The sequence below is a fragment of the Calidris pugnax genome, unplaced genomic scaffold (assembly GCF_001431845.1).
Source record: "Calidris pugnax isolate Ruff unplaced genomic scaffold, ASM143184v1 scaffold81, whole genome shotgun sequence".
Classification (NCBI taxonomy): Eukaryota; Metazoa; Chordata; class Aves; order Charadriiformes; family Scolopacidae; genus Calidris; species Calidris pugnax.
The window spans coordinates 660,346-684,262 of NW_015090880.1; the positions used below are offsets into that span (position 1 = coordinate 660,346).

Genomic DNA, 23,917 nt, shown 5'->3' on the forward strand with positions numbered 1-23,917 from the left:
GGCGCCCGGGGCTGATCTTCTGCGAGAAGTCAGGCATCGCGAGCTTGTCAAGGCGATGTGAAATAAAACATCCAGATCCTGAAGGGAGATGATAAAAGGGGACAATGTGACTAAAGGCATCAAGAGAGAAGAGCAGATGTGTTCCTCTTGCCAGCTGCATTAAAATGCTCCCAATGTGCCCTGTGTACCTGGAAGGGAAGGCTGTGGTAGGTGTTTTGCCCGCAGGAGTTTTCCTGGCAGGAGATCAGCGTCAGCACCCTCTATCCAGAGTTGCTGATGGGGATGAGGAATTGAAAGGACCAGGTGCTGCCGTAGCCTGCCCTGGCACCGATGCTGCTCTCCAGCGGCAGCAAGAGGAGAATTAAGTGGTGATAGGGGACAAACTCCACTTCTTCTTGGAAATTGCAGCAGCTCTGCCTTCAAGATGGGATCTACTGACGGGATGGTCAAGCCGGGGTTACGTTGATGGGTTGGCTTAGTAAGTTCCAGTGTTGGCTCAAAAGTGACTTCAGGTTGACTTTGGCCTCCTTGCAGCCTCTTGTCTTGGAGGCCCTTATCCCGTGGTAGAGCACTGGAGGTTATTTCTCATTTCCCTCTGGGAAGGCACAGGGTGCTCTCTGAATACAGGCACGTGCTGGAGGCACATCTCAGCCTGTCCCCGCAGCAGGGACAACGGTTCTTACACCAGCTCTGTGCCGTTTCCAAACAGGGCTGGTGCTGGGGTTAATTTTATGGGATTTTCCTTCCCACCTTGTTCCTTAATGTCATAGTGGCTTCAAGGAGCCCTGGCACAGCTGAGACCGTCCCAGGCTGTTGATGGCTATCATCTTCTCATGTGCCGATGCTCCGTGAGGCCGTGGGGCAGGCAGCTCACAGCAGTTCTGTTTCTTCAGGTGATGAAGACCTATCACATGTACCATGCAGAAAGCATCAGCGCCGAGAGCAAGCTGAAGGAGGCAGAGAAGCAGGAGGAAAAGCAGTTCAACAAGTCAGGGGACATCAGTGTGAACCTGCTGCGGCACGAGGACAGGCCGCAGCGGCGGAGCTCCGTCAAGAAAATTGAGAAGATGAAGGAGAAGGTGGGTGAAAGGGAAGGATGGGGGAGCCAGGGGGGCTCTGGGAACCCTCAGGGAGGGCTGGGAAGGGGTCTCGGAGGCTGGTGGCTCTGCAGGCAGACGGGCCATGGGGGTCCCCGTTCACTGGCTGCTCGGGCTGGGACCCGGGTCTCGGTGGGGCTGGGCTGGGACCCGAGGGGCCGCGCTGGCCCCAGGGAGGGCAATGTGCTGGTGTGTCTGGCCCAGCACAGCGACAGGTTCTGACCCTGCTATGGGGCTGCGGCTTGTTCATGACTGACTGCTTAAAAAAGGCACTTTCACAATGAACAGTGTCTGTGCCAGGGCTCCTGCACTGGGCGGCTCATGGCGGGCACAGCAGGGTCGGGTGTAGACAATAACAGTGTCTCTTCCTCCGCCGACTGTCTGGGAGCTACAGTGCAGCACTGAGCTGGCTTTGCTAATCAAAACACTTAACTCCATTCCGGCTTCAGAGAATCCCTCCAGATCTCAGGATCTCCAAAACTGTGATTTTTCTGTTAAATTTGGAGAAAAAGCAATAGTTTCCCCAGCCGGGCCGCGTTTCCTTGCGTGCTGACCCGGCGCTGGGACGTTGCCTGGCAGCATCCTTCTCTGAAGGGTTACTCCTTTGTGCTAAAGCTCCAGAGCAGTGATGTGCTTGGGCAGACGCCCCAGAGCTGAGCACATCTGCTTTCCTGCCGAGTCTGGAATTCTGGGTCCTGTTCTCAATTTTGTAGCATGGGCCTCTGGGCCAGATTCCACCTCGATACAGCTGCACAGATCTGGAGCGAGTCCAAACGTATGTCAGCGTTATCTGGGAGGAAGATTTGGCCCTCTAATTGTGATTGATGCCAAAGCCTCCCCGGATGCCCCGATGGAGGAGGAGCAGCTGTGCCGGGGACCCGCCGGGTACCTCCGAGCAGAACGTGCCCCTGTGCCTTGGCTGAGGGTACCAGGGATGCTCAGCTGTGGTCTCCTCCGCCCTGGCAAGGGGGCCTGTTTTCATTGCCCGTACCAAATTTTATTAATTACCACGTCACGCCTAGGCTGCAGGGTGCAGTGGGGCCCTGCAGCAGGAGAAGCTGTGAGAGTTGTATCCTCTTTGTGCCCTGACGCTACGTTTTGCTTTTTCAGAGACAAGCCAAATATTCTGAAAACAAGCTGAAGTGTACTAAAGCCAGGAATGACTACCTGCTGAACCTGGCCGCCACCAATGCCGCCGTCAGCAAATACTACATCCACGATGTCTCGGACCTCATTGATGTGAGTGCATCCGGCCCCTTTCCTACTGATAAGCGCACAGCTAGATCTTATGCATGGTTTGGTCCTTAAATGCACTCTCATGTGGTGGTAACAAAGGGGTTTTTGTTGGGGCTTTAAAATATTCTTAACTGCGGCTGGAAAATGTCCTCTAAATTGGAATATTTTTTTTTTCTCCCTCTGTAGTGTTTTTTTTTTCCTTCCCAGCTGCACACACACATGTGACTTTCCTCCCAGCTGATGTAGGCACATAGGAGCGGAGCTAGAGCTGCTGTGATATGGGAGTCATGGAATCATAGAGTGGTTCGGGTTGGAAGGGACCTTAAAGATTATCTGTTTCCAGCCCCCCTGCCCTGGGCAGGGACACCTCCCACCAGAGCAGGTTGCTCCAAGTCCTGTCCAACCTGGCCTTGAACTCCTCCAGGGATGGGGCAGCCACAGCTTCTCTGGGCAACACACAGTATCAGCCTCCTCTGAACTTTATGGCAGCCACATGATCACACAACGAAGTAATTGATTCATATCTATGCTACATACAAACTTCTTTCATCAGTGCCTGGGAAAAAAAGAGTTTTTCATCATAACTGCATGGTACGAACCAGCCTGGACCAAACACTTTCCTGAGCACAGAAGCAGGGAAGTCCATGTTAAACTGTGGTTTCACCACATCTAATGAGCAGTTACAAACTAGAAATCGCATGGATGTTTCCTGCACCCTTCACGCTGTATCACAGCATGTGAAGTTCTGGTTGTCCCTGGTGTATGTTGGCTCTGCCCTCAGAACCAGACATGGTGCTTTCCTTTGCCTTAGAGCGACAGCTTCATCTGCTGTGGCTCCTGCAGGGTGTCCTGCAGCTGGAGCTTCTCAAAGCCCAGAGCCTTTGGAGGAACATTTGCCTTGGGACAAACCAGGTGAGCCTGAGGATTGCTCCTGGCCCACTGATTAGTCTCTGTTTGGAACAGATAAATGTTCATGAAGATCAGGTCCATCCTTGTTTCTGTTGTTGAAACAGAAGGTTTTTCTTCCTAAAACATGTGTCTGCAGTTACTATCAGTCTGAGCAGCCCTTGGCTCTCTTGGGCTGTGGTGGTGTGTCCGAGCCAGCTGCTGGTGGAGCTCTATGGGAAGAGCTCATGGCACCAAGTGGCCTCAGGCAGGAAGAGGTTTTGCAGTGATGGTAGGAACTGGAACTCATGTGTGTATCAGTGACTCCTACAAACTGCTTTTAAATGATTCAAGAGAAGGGATTTCCATTTCTTCCTTTAAGGGGCATCTTCACAGTGGTTTAGATTGCGCTCTGCAGTTGCTTTTTGCTAGAGTTCCTTCCATGAACACATAAATAACTGATCTATAAGTACTGAGTTAGACTTGTGGCTTCATCATTATCTAATGTGTAATCTAAAAATGTGCCGGAGTGTTTCTCTCCTTTACTCACCCACTAACATATTTATTTTTCTAAGCAGTAACTAAAGTAAATCTGATGCAACCTCCCTGATGATTTCAAGATTTTGAGATACGATAAAATATTCTCAGTGTGTCCTCTTTATTCTCTTTATTATTTAAGATATATTTAGTCATATTAAAGTAAACAACTTGATCATGGAGACATTTGAACAGCAAGATAGGGTAACACCTTGATTTATCTGTGTAGCTTCTGCTTTTTGTTGTGTGTATTCTCTCTCTCTCTCTCATTTATGTATTTTTTTAAGCAAGGATGAAGTTTTGGGGACTTTGATTTTCTGGAGAGCTGCCAAGTCCCATTTTAATTCTGGCTGTTTATATTATTCCTCCCAACTTTATTTCCTCGCTGATGCTTCCACTGGAGTCAGCAGATGGCTTTTCTTCTGCACTCCAGGAACCTCTTCAGGGGACTTTAACTAAAGCATCTTCAGCTCTGTGCAGCTAAAATCCCCTAATTCTATATTCTATTCACCAAAGAAAACAAAATATAGTGTGTGTGAGCTGCACGCGGCTGTCCTAATTGTAAATCCCCCAAGGAAGAGCAGTTTATTTGAACAAGCTTTTGTACAAATTGAGTGTATTTTACAAGAGCATGGAGAGAAGGGTTTGGGCACGCTCCAGAAGACGGGGGTCCTGTTCACTGTGTCTCACTCCTACTGGAAGTGGCTGAAAGAAAAGACATCTTTGTCCTTGTGGATGCAAGAGGGGTGATGGGCGGGGGGTGTCTCGCACACCCTTCCCATCAAGCACAAATTGCCGTGCGTGGTGGTTTGATTTGGACGCAAATCTGAACCGTCAGAACACCGAAGCAGCTCATTTAGCAGCGTTTCCCCCAAATCCCAGATGGCTCAGTGTCGTCTCTCAGGCACAGCCTTGACATTTCTGGTGCCCTCGGCCTCGCCGCCCAGCAGTGACTTTTCCAACAAAGCCCTTGTGCTAATCTCCCTCTCCGGAGAGAGGGTCCCAGCTGCTCCGGGAGAGACAGAGGGTCCTCCCAGGGCGGCCGTTTTAATGAGAAATGTAAAACTCCATCAGAGGAGCCGTGAAGCAGCACAGAGCGTGTCCATCCCCCCTCCCTCTCCAGCGCCTTTTTGTTTTGTCCTTTAGCAAGGAAGAGAAGAATATAGAGACAGATCAAATTAGACTTGGGCTTAACATACACCGTTGTGCCTCTTCCCTCCAAAGAACTTGCGTTTATATTAAAACGCCTGGGTTTTCTCTCATTTCTGTCATTAACTGTGTGACCAAGTTAATCTCTCTGGCCACGTATGTGAAGCGGAGATAAAGCTGCTTATCCATCCCTCTGGAGTTCTCTGTGAAATGGCTGTGAGAGATTCTGAAGTGGTCACATGAAAGATACCGTTAGATTTAGCAGGGTAAAACGTAGCAGTGGGTGTCCATGTGCACTGATCCACCAGAACTCCTTCAGCCTCCTGTAACCCTCTGCGGCAGCGGCGCGGGGCTCCTGGGTGAGCGTGTGTGCCGGAGCTGAGACGAGCACGCAGGTAAAGGAAGGGGGTTCTGAGGATTTAGCATCATACGTTACTCAGTCCCTGGAAAACTTAGCTGGTGGCATTGCCGTTTTTCACGTGGTCCACGGATGCTCAGTCATGTTGGGAAACAAACAGTGCTCAAAATTGTTACGCCAAAAATCTGCAGTTGGCTTTACCAACCTCACAGCATCGCCTTTGCGGCGATGTCAAGAGAGTAGAGGGCAGAGCTCTGGCCTTTGCGGCGATGTCAAGAGAGTAGAGGGCAGGAAATACACGTATAAATGCATAAGTATCTTTGTAGAAAGGGTAAAGAAAAAATGAGGAGAAAAGGGAACCGAGCAAATAAGATGAAGTGTTTGCAGCTGGCAGCGGGTGCTGTGGCCCCAGTCAGGCTGCTGTGACCGGGAAGTAAAGCGCTCGATGGCAGGGCTGGGACACACAGGGTTCCCTCGGGGATTTGCCAGCTGCCCCCTGAATAAGAAAAAGGCTCAGAGGGGCCGAAGCTACAGACCACTTTATTAGATGTGGTTTTGGGTGTCTCCTGCAGCTCGTGTCCTCGCTGTTTCCATCAGTGGCTAATTGCCCAGGCACGTCTGTGCCTGCGGAGCCTGCTCTGGCAGCAGCTTCCCCTTGTGTGGCACTTTCCCCCTGGGATTGTGTGGGGACATCCCGGCTGGCGTGGCTCTGCGTGACACCACAGGCTTTAATGAAGAAACACTGATTTACACAAGCAGAGGGTCTCTTCTAGGGCTTTGCTCTGTGGTTTGAAGCATTTTTTTCAGCATAGAGAGCCTTTCAGTTCCACAAAGGCACAGAGGTTCCTCCCACACCGTCCTGTGAGTGGGGTCTCTGCCAGATACCGGGCTCTTGCCAGCCCCAAGAACCAGGTAGAACATGGTTTAGCATGGGAACTCCATGCAAAGCAGCGCAGTCACCCCACAGTCGTGTGGAGCAGCATCTGTACCCCAAAACTCCCACTCTCCTGGGGAGCAGGGCCTGTACGGCGGCTCACCAGGCTGTGCCTCGGCAGCGAGGAGATCTGGCTTCAGGGCATTTCAAATGAAGTCAGCAGTGCAGCAATAAAAAGAGTAAACAGCTTCCATCAGGAGGAAGGAGGCCATCTCAGGAGCCTCACTGCTCCTTGCTGCCCCACTGCTCTGTCCCTCTCCCTCTGTTTCCCGCAGAGGTGGCAGTTTGGGAACGCCACCGGGACCAAGCCGGTCACCTCTCCCTGCTGCTGGGGAGGGACCTCTGGAAATAGAAAATACGTGTTTTTAGGAGGTACTGTCACTAATTCTGCAGAGAGCTAAGGAACTGGAGGTGCCCTGGTTCAGTAAACTTATATTAATCTTCTTCTATATGCATTTATTAATATTAGCTACCTGTTTGTAAGCAGGAACCATAAATCATCATCCTCTAAATAACTAAGCGGTTCTTGTAGTTCCATATTAACCTGAAAGAATCCAGCCAATACACACTTCATCAATTTTGCTGGTCCTGGCTTTATTAATGTGGCACAACTACATTTTTTTGCCAAAGTTTGTACATAGTAAACAATTTGTTCCTCACATGGATACCACAGACATTGGAATTGGCTTGTGAAATTAATTAAGCACATGTGCTGATTGTTTTATGATGTAGAAGTGTCATGCAGTCTGTAAATTTTACTGCCTGAAGACTGTGATCAGTCTTTGCCTGATCGACCTTGTTAACGTGGTACAGGAAAGCAGCAATACTTTCCTTTAGATAAAAGAATTTCTTCGTGGCGCTTAGGGCTGCTTTTCCTGATAGCTTGAAAGAATAGCCTCAAGGTCCTTATGTCCTTTAAAAGATGAACTTACCAGTGCATTCTTTTTAAAAAACAAAACAAAACCAAATCACCACCGCTACCGACTAAACAAACAAAACCCCTGACCCCCCAAACCACCAACCGACCAGAAAACCCATTAAAAAGCTGTAAGAAAATACAGATGGGGGAGGGAGTTGCTCTAGAGAGACTAAGGAGCAGAATAAAATGTAGGTTAAAAATCCTCCAGAAAGTAACCTACTCCGGGGACTGTAGAGTTAATTAACGATAGCTGAATTAAACAAAAAACAAACCCATAATATTTGGCTCTGTAGTACTTGCAGTTAAGGAACCTTTGATTAGAAATAATCAAATCTCATGCTTCAGGGCGTGAGTTGATGACTGCAGGGGTCAGGGAGGATCCTGCACTTCCCCTGCCGTATCCACACATCCTTCCCCATCTGGCTAAACATAAATCAGTTGTTTGGGAGTTTTTGTGTCTTGGGTTCCTGCCTCAGGCAAAACACTGAACTTGATGGGCTGAGACTGTCCTTTGGAAGGGATTGATGGTAGCAGTCGAGTGCTGCCAGCCAGGCCGTGGTGTGCACAGGGACCCTTTGATCAGATTGGGAAAATTTGGGTTGGAAGGGACATTTAAAGGCCATCTAGTCCAACCCCCTGCCCTGGGCAGGAACATCTTCAACTGCATCAGGTTATCAGGTTGCTCCAAGCCCCCTCCAACCTGGCCTTGAACCCCTCCAGGGATGGGGCAGCCACAGCTTCTCTGGGCAACCTGGGCCAGGCTCTCACCACCCTCACACCAAACAAGTTCTTCCCCGCATCTCAGCTCCATCTCCCCTCTTTCAGTGTCAAACCCTCCCCATTCCTCCTAGGGCTCCCCTCCCTGATCCAGAGTCCCTCCCCAGCTTTCCTGGAGCCCCCCACTTTAGGGACTGGAAGGGGCTTGAAGGTCTTCCTGGAGCCTTCTCTTCTCCAGGCTGAGCTTGGCAGTGGTGCAGGAGAAAGCCAGTCTGGTTGTGTCCATCACATCCCCGGTGTGACTGCATGGGTTTCCCGATACCTGGCCTCAGACCACAAAAACCCAATTGTCCCCCGTTTAAGGTGCTGTGACAGCTTACGAACCCTGTTGTAATACAGTCTCAGCTCTTTGTGCCTGCTCCTGGTGTGGTTTAATTTCCTTTGCTGCTGGGTCCATCCCACAGCGCTCGCAGCCTGTTTGGTGTGGGGGAGTGCTGCTTTTCACAAGTGTTTATGGTGCCTTGGCTGGAATATCTTCGGTAACAGGGTTTGTTTTGAGGCTCTTCTGCAGTGACTGCAGGCTGCAAAGGTGTGAACGCTTTGTTTTCTGCATATTTAATACTTAGCAAATAAATGTTCTCCATGAAAAGGAGTGAGAACAGAAGCAGGTTGTATTCTCTTTGAAGGTTCCTCCTAAGATCTGAAGATGCTTTCAGGTATGAGTTCAGCTCTCACATAGTACCCAGCCTTGTCGGGACCTGGTTAAAACGTTATTTCATGCTTTGAGACAGAGACCTGCTGGATGTTGCTTTATTCTTTAAATATTGCTTGTTTTCCTGTGCTGCTGCAGTTAGGTGTCATAGTTTGCTCACTGCCCCATGAGTTTAGATTGTCCCAGGCCCCCTTGGCGGGGCAGGTCCCGGGCAGGAGCTGGCTCTCCCAAGGCTGCCTGGTGGTGGTTTCCTAGGGAAGATGTTGGGATGCTCATGCAGGGTTGGAGACCCACTGGCTTTCCTCCTGGATTTGGGCAAACCCTTTAATATCTCTCTGTTCTCACTCCTGCGTCTAAACTGGGGTTACTGGCACTGGGGCTAGTGGCCAGCGGTGGTCCTCTGCAGCCCCCACCCCTCCTCCAGGGGGTGGTGGGAGACACACAGAGATTTGGCCACTTCCAGGGCGTTTTGGCCAGAACCAGCTTGCTTTACCCCGGGGTGTCGGTTTATTTCTCAAGTTGAACACTGTAATATTTGCACCCCTTGCAGGGGTGTTACCAGACTTAATGAATTAATATGCGAAGAGCTTTGAGCTCTGCAGATGAAAGGCGCTGCACAAGGGCGAAGGATTACTATTTGTGGTTCTCATTTATTTTCCATCAAAGGGATGAGAGGGGTGAGAAAATGCCATTTGTTCTGGAGCTGGGAGCAGGAGTTTGAAGTCTTTTCTTTCTTTTTCTCCCCTCCCCCCCTTTGTGTGTTTCTCTGAGAATTTCGTGGAAGTCCCTGCTCTGTCTTTTTTTCTGTGGGCACCGGCGTGTGAAGCAGCCGGCGCAGTGCGAATCGCCAGAGACTTCAAGGGCTGTGGCATGTTAGGAAAGTGCCTGTGCTGGGTTTCGGTAGCAGCCGGTTTCTGGGCATTGCAAAAAACTGCAAGCTTCAGCATGAGTTTGGTGTTCAAAGGAAATGGAAGGTTTCACATAGAAATTTTTCTCAAAAGCTTCTGGCGTTACACTGAGCCCTGTCTCCTTGGATTCTGTGGCATCCAGCAATTTTCCTTTGCAATAGCTCAGTCTTGTAATGCTTTGAGAGTTCCCACCCGTGAACAGTGGTAGATGTTTTCTCCTGGTATTATTTTCTCTCTGGTATTATTTTCAGCTAGCCAAGTGGCAAAAGTTTCCAAGGGGGTGGGAGAACGACAGCAAGGGGTGGGCGTTGGAGTGGGGCCAGAGGAGGCCCCGGAGATGCTGGGAGGGCTAGAGCCCCTCTGCTGGGAGGGGGGGCTGAGAGAGTTGGGGGGGTTCAGCCTGGAGAAGAGAAGGCTCCGGGGAGACTTTGGAGCCCCTTCCAGTCCCTAAAGTGGGGGGCTCCAGGAGAGATGGGGAGGGACTCTGGATCAGGGAGGGGAGCCCTAGGAGGAATGGGGAGGGTTTGACACTGAAAGAGGGGAGATGGAGCTGAGATGTGGGGAAAAAGTTCTTTGGTGTGAGGGTGGTGAGAGCCTGGCCCCGGTTGCCCAGAGAAGCTGTGGCTGCCCCATCCCTGGAGGGGTTCAAGGCCAGGTTGGAGGGGGCTTGGAGCAACCTGGTGTGGTGGGAGGTGTCCCTGTCCAGGGCAGAGAGTGGGACTGGGGGGGCTTTAAGGTCCCTTCCAACCCAATCCAGTCTGTGATTCTACACTAAAATTGCTTTGTGGGTGAGACTAACAGTGCTATAACAAGGTTTCACCCCAAAATTCACCCCAATTCCTTGTTTTTTGTGTAGCTTTCTGATTTATGAAGGCAGAGCTTTATCCAGTCCTTAACTACTTACGTTTTCAACTAATAAGATTAGAAGCTAAATAGAAGCAGGATAAATGGTAGATTATGACCATTCGGTAGTTCCTGCAAAAATCCTCATTATTTCACGTGTGGTTTCACTGCTTTAAAAGAGCAGATGGGGCCAGGCCGGCTGTGAGCCTGTTATCTGCGAGCGGGAATCGGCCCGGTGCGGTTTCACTGCTGCTTTTAGCCCAGACTGAACCGAATACAGCCCCGCGTGTGACTTGATCTGAGCTGAGCCTTGTCTCTTCAGATCGGCAGGAAGCAGGAGATGACTTCTTTGGTTGGAGCTGCGTGTGGCACCAGCTGACTTTTCATATTTCACTTTGAGTTTATCAGGGCTGATGTTCTGATGTGGAGTTGCTTTTTGTGCCGTTCCACCGTGGTTCAGCAGTGCCTCTGGTTGCTGCCCAGCTGGAGAAGGTGCCTCTGAAATGCCAGTTCTGGGAGTTCTGCTGCTGGGGAAAAGCTGGTTTCATTTTGGGTCATTGGGATCGCACTAGCGATTTTTCTTCTCTTTCCTGTAGCTTTTTGTGCCGTGCTGGCCATCCCGGCAGCTATGGTGGTGGGGCTGCACTGGGGTTGAAGCGTCTCACCGCACGCCTGCCCGTTTGGTTGGGTTGCAGCTCAGAGAGTGAGGACTTCCCACTCATACTTCAATCTGTGTGGCAGCAACTCGTCTTAACTTCTGTAGTGTCTGTCCTGTAGTAGTTTCCATGTAATCAGGGCAATTTGCTGGCAATAGTTAGATTGATGCCCTGTGCTGTGGGGGGTGTTTCTCACGGGGTCCCTCTGTTTCTCCAGGGAGGGGTCCCTGTGACCTGCAGCCCTCCTGTGCCTGGGGGTGTCTCTGCAGAGCTCGGTGCTTGTGCAGAGCTCCAGCCCATGAGGGGGGAGCGGAGCCCTGCAGAGGTTTGGGGAGGAGAGTTGCTCAGAGTTGCTTTTTGCTCAGCTGTGATCAAGTGTTCACAGCAGCAAATCCCTCTGCTGTTGCTACGCTTAACATGCCAAACTCAATTACATTGAGAGGAGAGTTTAAAAACAGGCTTTTGTCTAATGTACAGTATTTTGGCAGCAATTAGCTCCGAGTTTTATCATTCTCCCCAAGGTGAACATGAGAACGATCAGTTATGCATGAGAAGCTGCTCTGTCATGAGGGGATGGTGGCTTCCCAGCGAGGATGAAAGGGTTTGCATATCCTGCAGGGCACGGTGCTCACTGCCACCTCGCTGGAGCATCCCTCTGGACTGGATAGCTTTGGGAAATGGATTCTTTGTGCAAGAAGACCTTGCAGGGCAGCTCACGGGGCGAGAAGGAAAGTGCTGGGGACGAGCTGTGGCACGGACCCTCTGGCCATTTCTTTCGTGGGGGCCTCTGCAGGGCACAGGTTTGGCCATTGATGGTCCTGTGGTCACACTGGCCCTGGGGCTGTGCGGGTAGCCAGGGAGAACCCTGCTTTTGGATGATTTTTTTCCCTGTGTCCTGTCTCAGAAAATCTATGCCCTTCCCAAGGTAAATGAAGGGTATTAAACCCTGGTGTCACTGTGAGGGTCCAGCGCAGGGTCCCTGTACTGTCTGGCTGTGTGTTCCCTGGGACTTCTTCAGTCCTCTTTCCTTCTTGCCTTTTCATACAGTATTGCAGTACGCTGTTAAATATACCCCAGTACAAAAGGGCTGGTGTTTCTCTGGGACATACAGTGCTTTTTTTGGCATTTAAATGTACACATGACCCTCCAGAACAAGGGTTTGAGTGACCAGACCCTTCCTTGGTGTTTCTCAGTGCTGTGACCTGGGGTTCCACGCCAGCCTCGCGCGGACCTTCAGGACGTACCTGTCTGCTGAGTACAACCTGGAAACCTCCCGCCACGAGGGCCTGGACATCATCGAGAATGCTGTGGACAACCTGGATGCGCGGAGCGACAAGCACACCATCATGGACATGTGCAACCAGGTCTTCTGCCCTCCACTGAAGTTTGAGTTCCAGCCTCACATGGGGGACGAGGTAGGTACTCGCCTGAGGGGCGGCAGAGGAGCCCCACAGCCTGCACTGCGTTGCTCCTCTTCTTAACCATCACTGCTACATTATTTCTGACTCCTTATCCCTCTGTTCTGTCTTCACATGCTGCTGTTCCTGTTCCCTTTCTTAATGAGACACTTGGCTCATTAGGGCTCCTCCTTTCAGTCTGCCTCTTGCTCCATATCTCTCCCAATTAGGAAGCCTGTGGTTTGATTTACAGCTGAACTGCCCCACAGATTTGTAAAGCGGAGCTTTGATTTACCTGCTGTAATTGGGAGAACTCGGAGCACAGCTTTCAAAGGCTGGGCAGAAAATGCTTTGTGCTGGCCTGGGTCCAGGGCCCCGCTTATGAGAAACTGGGTGACACAGCCTCCCTGGAGGCTGCGGGGGGCTTGTGGGTGCTGGGGGGAACTGTTTCGGTGTTTAAATGTGTGTGTCTGGTCAGTGGCAGCCCCACTGAGTGCTCTCCTCTCTCTCCTGGGCACTGCTCCCATCCCAGGTGTGCCAGGTCAGTGCCCAGCAGCCTGTGCAGACCGAGTTGCTGATGCGGTACCACCAGCTGCAGTCACGACTGGCCACCCTCAAGATAGAGAACGAAGAGGTAAGAAGTTATTCTGCGTCTCGTGTTTGGCCTCGCAGGCAGCATTGCTCGGCCTCTTGCCTGTTACGTGGGGGTTTTCCTACTGTGCTCCAGTGTGGAGTCCTTCCAGCAGTGGTGCTGGGCTCCTGCTGGCCGCAGCTGGGGCAGGAGCCAGCCCAGTGCTTAGGAGCTGCCTCTTGGCCAGTTGTTCTGGCTCAAGCTGTGTCACTTTCCCAGTCTGCTCCAAACCCACGCTGTCCTCTATCTCTGATAGGTACGAAAGACGCTGGATGCCACGATGCAGACTTTGCAGGACATGCTGACAGTGGAAGATTTTGATGTTTCGGATGCCTTCCAGCACAGTCGCTCCACTGAGTCGGTCAAATCAGCTGCATCAGAGACCTACATGAGCAAGATAAACATCGCCAAGCGGAGAGCCAACCAGCAGGAAACTGAAATGTTCTATTTTACAGTGAGTCTCATCTCATGCGATACAGGACACAAAGCATTGATTGCTAGGGCTGAGTCCCATTTTAGTGCTCATTAGTAAAGAGCAAGAACCAATTCAGTCTCTTTAAGTATTTGTCTTCTGTCTGATCTGGGGCTGGAGTGCATTTCTCCGTGGCAGGGCAGTGCACAGGGACTGACAGGCCAGTGTCTGCCTCATTCTTCATTTTGAAGGAACAACTGGAGCAACCAGTTGCAACCAAAACCGTACAGAAATGGGTAGGAGTGGCTCCGAGCAGGACGGCAGGCTCCAGCCAGCCTTGAGTGTGTCACCACTTCCTGGCTGCTCCTGGAGGCCTTTCAGAGTTTGAACCATCAGCCAAGCCCTCCTTTCATGTCCCACACAGCTGAAACCTGCCCAGCAGTTGTTTCAGGGCAGCTGGGCTGTGTCCCCAGCAGCAGGGGTACGGTGCTTCACTTCCAGGCAGATTTGAGCTTCTCTGGTGTCCTACTTGGACTGTGAGCAATAAGCCATCAGCTCAGCAGAGGTAGCCCTCGTTTAAGCATGGTTAGCAGGCTAAAGTTAATAGCTTCTTGTGATATATTACAGATGCATAGAAAAGCTTCTGCTTTCTCTTAACAGTAGTATTATTTCAACTCAGGGGGGAAAAGTTGCAGTTTTTTGTTATGAGTTGTGCATTTTTTTAATGCTTTTTTGCAAGAATTTGATCTCTCCCATTGCCTGTCTTTCATTTTCCATCTCTGTCCCCCTCACTCCTCTTCCCTGTAAAATTACTTGCTGGTGAGTGTTACCGGGCGTCACACACCCTCATGATGAAAGAAGAAGTTGTGCTGTGCAGCGAGTGTCGCTGGTGCAGAAAGTGTCTGATGGTCCCTGGCCCGGGAAGGTCTCGTGGGCTGGGAGTGCTCGCTCTGCAGCACTTGTCTGCACAAAGGCCAAGCGCCTGCCAGGGGAGGAAAAGCCTCTTTGATTTTCCAGGCCATTCCCAGAAGCCTGACAAAAGAGAGCTTGCTTTGAACTCCTTTCTGTGGAGCTCCCCGCGTTCCCGGGCGGGAGGTGCAGCACCAAGGAGACCGGGCTAATAAGACCATCGGGTCTGCGGCAGGAGCCGTGGTCAGAGCGTGCTCAGCCCCATGTCAGAGCCCCCCAGCCCCGCCGAGCCCCTCCAGCAGCCCCTGGGCAAGAGCGTACATCAATCGTGGACTGTTGTTGCCAGGAGTCTTACCCCACCTTGTTTGTTTTATTTTTAATTCCAGAAATTTAAGGAGTATTTGAATGGCAGTAACCTTATCACGAAGCTCCAGGCTAAGCACGACTTGCTGAAGCAGACTCTTGGAGAAGGTGAGTGGCGGGGTTAGGCCCAGGGAGGAACCTCCCGACGCCTGAGACGGTTTTAAAGCAGGCGTTGTCTTTCAATCTTACCTCCTGTCTTCGTTTCCCGAGTGACTGGTTGATGGCTGCTGTGCTTGGCTGCTACTATGAAGTTTAACCAGTGACATGCAAAATTGTTATTTTCCAAAATTTTACACGATGTGCTGAAGTGCCATGTTACTTCTCCAGCCACAGAGAGATTCCCACCCACTCCCATCCTCCGCCTTTTCCCTTTCTCTCCCCCTTCTTCAGCATAGCCCTGAACACAGGTATTTTCCTGTCCTTGGTGCTGGGCTGCTGTTACAGATTTGCCAGCAGCCGTGTTGATTTAACAGGCCTCCTCCTGCTGGCCATCCGTGTTTGACTTGCTCTAAACCAGGGCTCGGGGGGCTCCTGCTGCTGGGGCTGAATCCAGGCTGAATATCAAGGGGATGGAGATGTGGTTCACAGCAACTGGACCCATCTAAGCTCTTCCCAGAGATCACAGATCTTCATAGAGGAAAGAGTTCTGTGTATTGGATAAGGTGCTAAGACTCCTGTGGATTGGTGCAAGAAGTGATGAATCTGATGGAGATTAATTTGATCACCATCCTGGTGATGTGACAAGAGCCATATAGTGCCCTGCTCAGGAGGAAGAGTGTGGGTCAGGCATTTTTACTCTCTGGAGTTGAGCAAAAGCAGCCATGGAAGATTTTTCACATGAAAACTTTCTGAATTTCTCCCAGGCCATGGGATCATCCTGCTATGTAGGCGTTCAGCAAATATTTAGCCCAGAAATGCCAAATGCTGCGTTTCAGCGTGAGCTGATTCTCATTAGGAAGAAGTCTGGGTTTGCAAAACACTCGTGTGGAATTCTTTTCTCTTTCAGTGAGGAGCTGGCTGCAAGCTGGCTTTCCGCAGGTGCCAAGGGAGAGCAGGAAGGAGGCATGTGCAGCCAAATGCTTCCTTTTATGTGTCTTAGAAAAAGGAAGAATAAATCAGCTTTCCTGGCCCTGGGAGAAAGGCACAAACAACATGTGAAATTAGTTCAGTTTTTTTCAGTGGCTTGACAAATACTCTAAAAAATGAACAGATCTTATCGGTGGTGATACGCTGCCATTTATATGAAATCCAAGCACTAAAAATACATGAAGGGAATGAGAATACTGACAGCCAGAATGGAGTCTGCCTGATGGTGATTAGATGGGCTGTTATCTCTCAGGAAAAGCTGGGGAACCGAATGCTCTGTTGCGTCCAGGTGCTGTTAGTGGTGCTCCATGAGGCAGTTGGATAATCTCGGCGGCCTCCCCAGGGACTCCAGTCCTTATCAGAGGGTGTCTGCGCGGGTTTGGCCAAGCCCCAGCTACTGTAAGTGAGCACTCACTGCAGGGGACCCGCAGCGCCTCTGGTTATTTACAAGATGGGCTTCATATTGCAAATAAACCTTTCATATCAGTGGGAATTGAAGATGTGTTCCCTCTCTTGTGGCTGACTCTTGGATTTCTACTATGTTGGTTAGTGGTGGCAACAAGCTCGGCATCTCCCCAGCCTGTGGAGCCCTCGGGCACCTTCAGCTTCTTTTTGCCATTAGCTGGGGGCTTCCGGAGCCAGACACGAGTGTGTGAGTGCCTGTGTTGGAGCAGTCCTTTGGTGGTGCCTAAGGTGGAGAAATGATGGAAATTTGTGTTTTCTTCCTAGGTGAAAGAGCTGAATGTGGAACAACCAGGTGAGCGGTTTCTTCCACTTCACTGGCTTTTGGGAAGGACTGGCTGTGGCCGTGGGAGGGTGGTTTGCGGGTGGTTTGCTTTGCTGCTGGTAGAGCTCAGTGGGGTTCGGATGTGACCATCCCCTGGCTGCCCTGGGCTGGCGGGAGGGAGGGCTCCCCACATCACCGCCTTGCTTCTCAGCTGCGTGGCCTGCAGAGGGTTAATTAGGGTGATGACAAAGGGGCCCTTGTTTCTGCTGCAGTGTAATTCCTGGCTGGCTGGCTCTGGGGTGCCGGGAAGTGCTGTGCCAGCCCCGTGTGGAGCCCTGTAGCCTAGCTGGGGTTGTGTTCAGACAGGGCAACACAAGGGTGTCCACCTGCTCCTGGCCATCCCTCTGCATTTGAGGACTTTGACGTGTCCCCCGAAGCCTCTCCCAGCACCAGTGGCTTTGCCTGGGAGGGCAGAGCATGCCTGTATTGATGGAGTCTCATCCCTCTGCAGCAGGGGATAGTGCTGGGGGTGAGTGATGGGGAGGAGGCTTTGGTCTGTCTCCAGTCCATAACGTGTCTCCACAGAGCTCTGCTGGCTGCTTGGAGAGGGCTGGTATTCTGACAGTAAGACACGGGCCAACAAAGCCTCCAAACGTCTCCTCACAACTCTGTGTGATGTTTTTACAATTCTGTCTTGGTGTTTGACAAAATTTGTAATACTGGCAAAAAAACCCAAACCCATTGCATGTTAGAAATGCAGGAGCAGATGGTGCAGCGCAGGCTGTGGTAGCAGAGGGCAGCATGGAGGGGGGTGCCTCGCTCCCTCCCCTTCTGGCAGGAGGGGGACCCTGCTGCCGGCGCCAGGCCAAGTGGCCGCAGAGTAGGGCAGCCAGGTGCCATCAGGACAAAGAGGGACCTTCCCTGCCGGGAGCGGGGCTGCAGGCTGTGTCATGGCAGGGACCTGCTCCAAGGAGCTACTCCTGACCCTCGATGGGCCGTCATGGCAGCCGCTCCCCACTGTGGCTGCTGCCTCTCCCCATGGGCCCCAGCGGAGCCATGGCCATGGGGGCTGCAGAGACAGCCCCAGGGTGGGCTCCCCTCCTCTGGCTGTGCCGGGCAGGGCTCTCGGCTCGGCACCCCCAAACGACCAGGTAAAGCCTCAGGGAGAATTAGCGCTTAAGCACTTTGTGTGGGGAGCATGTGCCCGTGGAGCAGCGGTGTCATGGGCCAGAGCCATCAGAGGAAGGATCAGCAGCCTCCTACGCCAGGGGTGGTGGCACAGCTCCCCCGCTGCCGCTCTTGCTTTTGTGTCAGTGGTTGCTTTTGCCTCACAGAGGAAAACAAACAAGAGACAACCTCCTCCTTGTGCGAAGCAGCGCAGGAAGTGTGGGCAGAACAACCTCCCCAGCGGTGGCCGCCCCGCACCGGGTGTCCCCGGAGATAGGAGGTGGCACCATGGGGGCTCCGCTCTGCTCGGGCACTGGGGTGGGCAGCAGCCGTTTCTGCTCCTCAGCTGCCTGATGAGGCTGTAGGAACGTAGAGTCAAACTGCTTGATTAAAGGCATCTGGTTAAGGGCCCAGCGGATCACAACTGTCACCATCACAGCTCTGTGCGAATTGTACATGACCGTCCGACTCTGTGAGAACTTTGGCATGAGGCTCCTGGCACTCATTTTTGTTTGCAGCCGTGATCTCTCCTCTGCTCATGTCAGTATAGCCTGGGGGCAGAGGACAGATCAGAAATTGCTTAGAGATTTTAAGCTATTTTTCTCCCTTTCCTAGATCTAGGCACTTGGGTCTTAAAGTCCTTCCTTAGCAGAAGCAGAAACCAAGATGTGAATAGCGTTAATGAAGGCAGCTCTCCAAAGCCCTGATCACTGCTCTAAAATAAGTCACACGTTTCCGTGGCCTCATTTCTAGGAGCAATAGGCATCTCTTACCCTTGCAAAGTCAACAGGGTCTTCAAGGTGTGTTCCCTGAGGGATGAGGATCCTCAGTCACTCGCTGGCAGGGCTAGGGTCACAGCCCCTCCTGATGCACATCCCTACCTTTTCTGTCCTCGGGGAGCTGCTGGTGGGTTTGCTCGTGTGCGTTGGTGGTGGTTTGTTTGGTGGTTTGAATCTTGGGCATGCCTGCCAGAAAGGTGGAAGACCACTGACCTCTGTGGGAATGTCTCCCCAACAGAAGCTAGCTACAGAGAGGTGGACACCTTCCCACTTTCTGGCCATCTGTGAGCAGAATGAGGTCCATTTAGGAATAAACAGGAATGCCTCCATGTTGTGGTTGTATTTTATTTTGGATATATCAAGGAGTCAGTTGAGCTCTTTGGCTGCTCTTGGTGCTTTTTCAGGCTGACAGAGTGCTGAACTGGTGGGCAGGTGTGAAAAATCCTCATGAGCACCAACGCTTTTGTTTTACTTCTAAAGTGTCATCTCTGGTGCTGGCACAAACACCGAGCAGCAGGTTTGATACTGGGCATCTCGGAGAGGGAGGGTTGTGTCTGCAGAGCCTGGTACCAGGCAGTTGTGACCAGCTGTGTTCCCCAGCTGTGTTGCCCTCGGGCGCGAGTGAAGGGAGTTCTGCGCAAAGAGCATTCCTGATCGCCCCCGGTTTGTTCAGGCTGTGGCTGTTGGGGTAGTTACTGCTCTGTCACTGTCTGGGTTCTGGAGACAACTGGTTTTTACAATAGAACTCAGTCTCTTCAGGAGGTCCATAGCAACAGCTCGTTGGGTTGCTGTATGTGACTGCAGCCGAGGGTAGAGTCTGTCTGGTAGGGAAATACTGGAAGATTATAGGGGTGGAGAGTGATGGGTAGGTTGGCTTATTGCTGTTAAATGTTTCTGTTATCGGGATTAATTGGAATTTATTACTTAAATAGAGGCTGCAGCCTTGACCTTGACTTGAAATCGTGTGCAGCACGTAGTGAACAGCTCTGATTTTGCTCTGGTAGCTCTGCTGCCCGTTTGAAGCCTGCTGGCTGCGCCGGGCTCAGCCTGGCCTCTGGGACATGGTGGCACGGGCTCCAAGAGGAGCTAGCCAGCTGAGTGTGAGGGTAGCCCGCCCCAGGCTGCTGGAAGCGGGTCTGCATTGAGGGCACGTTCCCCGGAGCTGTGCGGGACGCAGGGTGTGGAGCTGGGCTCCTGGCAAGTCCCCCAGCTCCCAGTGGGGCCGCCTTCATGGGGGAACACTGAAGCGTGAGCGGCTGCAGAGTGTGTGGAGCTGCCTGTTGAGTCCTCACAGAGGGGTTTTCTGTTGGATTTATTTTTCATTCTCAGTCATAACCTTTGAGATCTCACCCTGTCATTGCATTTATGTTGGTGTTTTGTTGATTTCTTTTGTTCCATTTTCTCCCAGGCCCCCATGTCTTCCCCCTAAGCCACAGAAAATGAGGAGACCTAGGCCTCTCTCAGTCTATAATCATAAACTTTTTAACGGCAATATGGAAACGTTCATTAAGGTACTCGCTGGCTGACAGTAAGAGTTTATGAACGCTGTGAATGTAATGGTGGCTTTCCTGTCCTAACCGCTGGCTGCTTTCTGTCCTCAGCGGGGTCTCTCCGGTCTGCCCTGCACCCGGCTGACGTGGCCAGTGCACGCTTTGCCTCGGTGACGATTTCTCTCCATAGCTGTCCTTGTCCCTCATGTGTTCCTTGTGTTCCCCATCCTTTCACCGCTCGCATGCCCCGGGGAGAGGGTAGCAGGGAGGACCCTTGTGGCTGCTGGCCGTTGGCCGTGTTGGCCAGCACATGGCCAGCATCTTGGCTGAGTGTCCCCATCGTCCAGTGCTGCTTCCACCCGTCCTGGCAGGGAAGATCAGACAGTGAGGACAGCCCAGCCCAGCACCCTCAAAGGATCAACAGATCCCCCACCTTCCCTTTTTCCACACATTTTTGGTGATTGTCTTCCTCACAGCTGAGGGGGACAGTAGAATGACTCTTGAGCTCCCAGAATGTGTCTCCCAGTTATAAGGGCTGGCAGCCTTCAATTGAAATACTGTATATTCTAAAATACTGTATATTCTTCTAAGGTATAATCTTCCCATAAGCTGGGGTGAGCTCAGATGAACTCAGTTAATACCAGGGCAGTCCCCATGCAAGGGACTCCTGCTCTTCCCAGGAAATTACCCAGGAGAGATTTGAGGAGAAAAATGAAGAGATGTGGATGTGGGATTTGTCCCCAAGAATACTTCCCAGCTATCCAGCTGCTGATCCTCCGAAATCCAGCACTTTGCTGTTGCCTGGCTGTGGAAGGATTTCCAGAGGAAGCGATGCCATTTCAGTTGCTCAGAGTGTTTAATCCTGTGCTGAAGAAAGCGTTAATGAAAGTACTGTAGGAAGCAGTAATGACAAACTTTTGGATTAGGTAAAATAATAGGCATTGTCTGTCTCCAGTTTATTCTCTTTGGCTCTTTTAGTGCACCCGTGAGACTAGGGCAGTGTTTATGAACAGTGCACTGTCACAAGTAATACACAGGCCTGGCTGGCCAAGCCTGTCATCTCTTTAATACTTGTAATTATTCCTTACTTAAACTGATTTTTAAAAAAGCAGTGCTCATTGAAGTCTGCCCGTTCAGCGTGGTGGAGGAGGAGTTAGCTGCAGTGGGGATGTATCTGAGCAGACGGGTGTCCTGTCCCCGCAGACCCGTCGGGGACAGTGCTGTGGTGCCGGGTTGTCCCCAAGGCTAAGGCCCCACGCTGCCGTGGGACACGCGTGGGTCTGTGGGCGGCTGCCCGGTGTCCCCACGCTGGGATGGCTCTTGCTGAGCATCACCTGCACCCGAGTGGGGGCTAGTGATAGCCCCGGGCAACTGCGGGTGCTGCCGGTGCAGGGAAGGGAGAAATCCAAGAAATCTGAGAAATCTGAGAGGCTCTTTCTGGCGGTCGCCGAGGCTGGGGTGCAGGGTGCCGGACAGGGTTTGGGAGGGTGGGTGGACAGCCTGAAGGCCTGGGTTGGACCTTGCTAAGCTGCCATTGCATTTGAGCGTTCATGGCCTCCGAAAGACATGCTCACCTCTAACTGAACTTATCCTTGCTTAATCTTTTCTTTTTTTCCCGCTCTGCTGCTTTTTTGTGTTCTCAGAGGAAGGAGGAATGCGCGAACGAGAAACCAGGTATTTACTGGAGGCCCGTCCACGAGACGGAGTAGATTAATCAGAGAGATGCAACTGTACTCTACTGGAAAAACAACCAAACAAAGCCCCTAAGGAAAATAAATGTCTGCTTAGGCAGTCAGACACGGCTCACGTTCCCCCTTGGGCTCCTTCCACGAGGGGCCTGGAGAGAAGCAGCTTTGAAACAGAACCAAAAACTCATTGCAGGTTCAGATACAGGCAGTTCCTTTCATACACTGTGGTGTTTTGGTTTTTTTTTTTTTAGCATCTGCTGACAATGGCTCTTTCTTCAGGTGGAAATATTGTTGTAAGCTCTGTTACTGGAAGCTTATTTCATCAGACAGGTACAGCACGAGTTTTATTTTGGCTCAGCATTACACCTTTGAAATGGAATAGCCAAGATCCTGTTGCACCAGCCCCCTGCCTCAGCCAGGTAGCGAGCAGCAGTCCTTCACACGCTTAGTGAAAGCTTTTTCTGTGCATAATTGACTGCACATAGTCTACTCAGCACTTCTTGATGGCTTGATGTGTGTAACGCCTCCTTTTCTTGCCTGTCCTCTCACTAAACTCAATGGCACTGATTTTCAAATCTCTGTTTTTGCAATCTTTAATGCATTTCCTGTGCTTTGTTGTCAATAAACTAGTAATTTTTCACTTTTTCCTTTCCTTTCCTGAAGGATTCAGGACAGGCTATTCCGCTTGTAGTAGAAAGCTGCATTCGCTACATCAATTTGTACGGTAAGTTGATTCCATGTTATCAACAGGAGCTTTCTGCAAAGGAAAGGAAATACTTGCAGTTGGCAGAGAAATACAGGAGGGACGCCTGCAGCCCTTGCTGCCTGGGCTCAGGCTGTAATTGCAGCGGCACTGATTGTGATGTAGCATTGGATGACTGGCAAATCTTTAGGTCTTGTTAGCACTTATTCAGGTTAAACTGTTTGTTCAGGCTCCTGGCCAACAGGAGCCCCTTCAGTGCTTTGATCTGGGAGGCCTTGGTTGGAGAATAGGGGCAGGAACGAATGGCAGCAGGCTGTCCCCTGCTTGCTCTGAGCCTTTCTGGGGGCATAGACTCATAGTTTCTGCTTTTTACCAGAAAGTACCGCGTAACAGTTATAGCAATTTTTTCTAAAGCGCTGTTCTTTTCCAGGCCTTCAGCAGCAGGGCATTTTCAGAGTCCCTGGCTCCCAGGTGGAAGTCAACGACATCAAGAATTCCTTTGAGAGAGGTGCGTGTCTGGGGCGTGCAGGTACCACTGGGATGGCGTGTCCCAGCAAGGCATGGGAGGTGTGAGCCTGGCAAGAGAGGGCAGAGCAGCCCTGCTGCCACCAGGTGATGGGGAAGCTGTGGAAGGGATGGGCTAGAGGGGGGTAACGGCCTCCATGTCATCAGTCATTTGAGCAGCATCGGGAGGATGAGGGTGAAGGTGGCCAGGCCAAGGAATAAGGCACTGCTGGGATTGCCAAAGGCAGGAGGATTTGCACATCCAATTTAAGAGGAATCGGTATCCAAATCCCTTAGGTTTTTGAAAGCCTTTTGTAGATTTAAGTCAGTACAATGTTATCCAGAACCATTCAGTCTATTCCAGAGGCATAATTGCATCCTCCAGCCAAGCCTGTCTTCTCAGGCATTCACCCACCATCACTTAGATCTGCTCAGCTCTGAGCTGTTGCCATAAATGCAGAAATGCACTGGGCTGGAGAATGAAAAGATACTGATTAATAACATCTGCAGGACAGGTTTGAAATCTCTGCAAGGAGCTGGGTTTCTGTAGGTAGGGCTGTAACACGTCTCAGCATGGTGCTGTGTAACAAAGCACCTTATTAAACTCTCCTCTTGCCGGCAAAACACATAGCATTGCCAGTGCACCAGGAGGGGTTCCTGAGCTGGGAAAAGTTTTGGGTTTCTGCTCAGTTAGGGAAAACCACTGTGTTAGTCCAACTTGACAATAATGCTGGAAATGAAACCTCTTCTCTGGGCAGGTGAAGATCCCCTTGCCGATGATCAAAATGAGCGTGACATTAATTCAGTGGCTGGAGTCTTGAAGCTGTATTTCCGAGGACTGGAAAACCCCCTCTTTCCTAAGGAAAGGTTTCAAGATTTGATATCTACTATAAGTAAGTACATGTGATGGCTCTTCTCAGAGAATAGGGTGGGACAAGAGAAGCAATAAACGTGGGATGTACAGGTCCTGAGGGGACCTGAGTATACCTGTGGGAACAGCGGGTCCTTTGCTGGCCTGTCACCATGTGCCATCCAGCCCTGGCTCTGGGGACACAACGGGGCTTTGCTGCTTTACCTCAGTGTCTTCTGCTAAACATGAAATGGAGGTGA

At 51.3% G+C, this 23,917-nt stretch overlaps 1 protein-coding gene across 1 annotated transcript in view; it reads left to right on the top strand.

Moving 5' to 3' along the window:
• Positions 1-23,917, top strand: part of SRGAP3 (SLIT-ROBO Rho GTPase activating protein 3) — a 124,870-nt gene that overhangs the window by 85,251 nt on the left and 15,702 nt on the right. Inside the window, exons 6-16 of the mRNA XM_014946628.1 lie at positions 894-1,079; positions 2,208-2,336; positions 12,145-12,366; positions 12,881-12,982; positions 13,236-13,433; positions 14,687-14,771; positions 16,479-16,506; positions 19,831-19,933; positions 22,264-22,324; positions 22,734-22,811; positions 23,566-23,700. Of these exons, the coding sequence (XP_014802114.1) occupies positions 894-1,079; positions 2,208-2,336; positions 12,145-12,366; positions 12,881-12,982; positions 13,236-13,433; positions 14,687-14,771; positions 16,479-16,506; positions 19,831-19,933; positions 22,264-22,324; positions 22,734-22,811; positions 23,566-23,700 (1,327 nt within the window). The remainder of the gene's footprint in view (positions 1-893; positions 1,080-2,207; positions 2,337-12,144; positions 12,367-12,880; positions 12,983-13,235; positions 13,434-14,686; positions 14,772-16,478; positions 16,507-19,830; positions 19,934-22,263; positions 22,325-22,733; positions 22,812-23,565; positions 23,701-23,917) is intronic.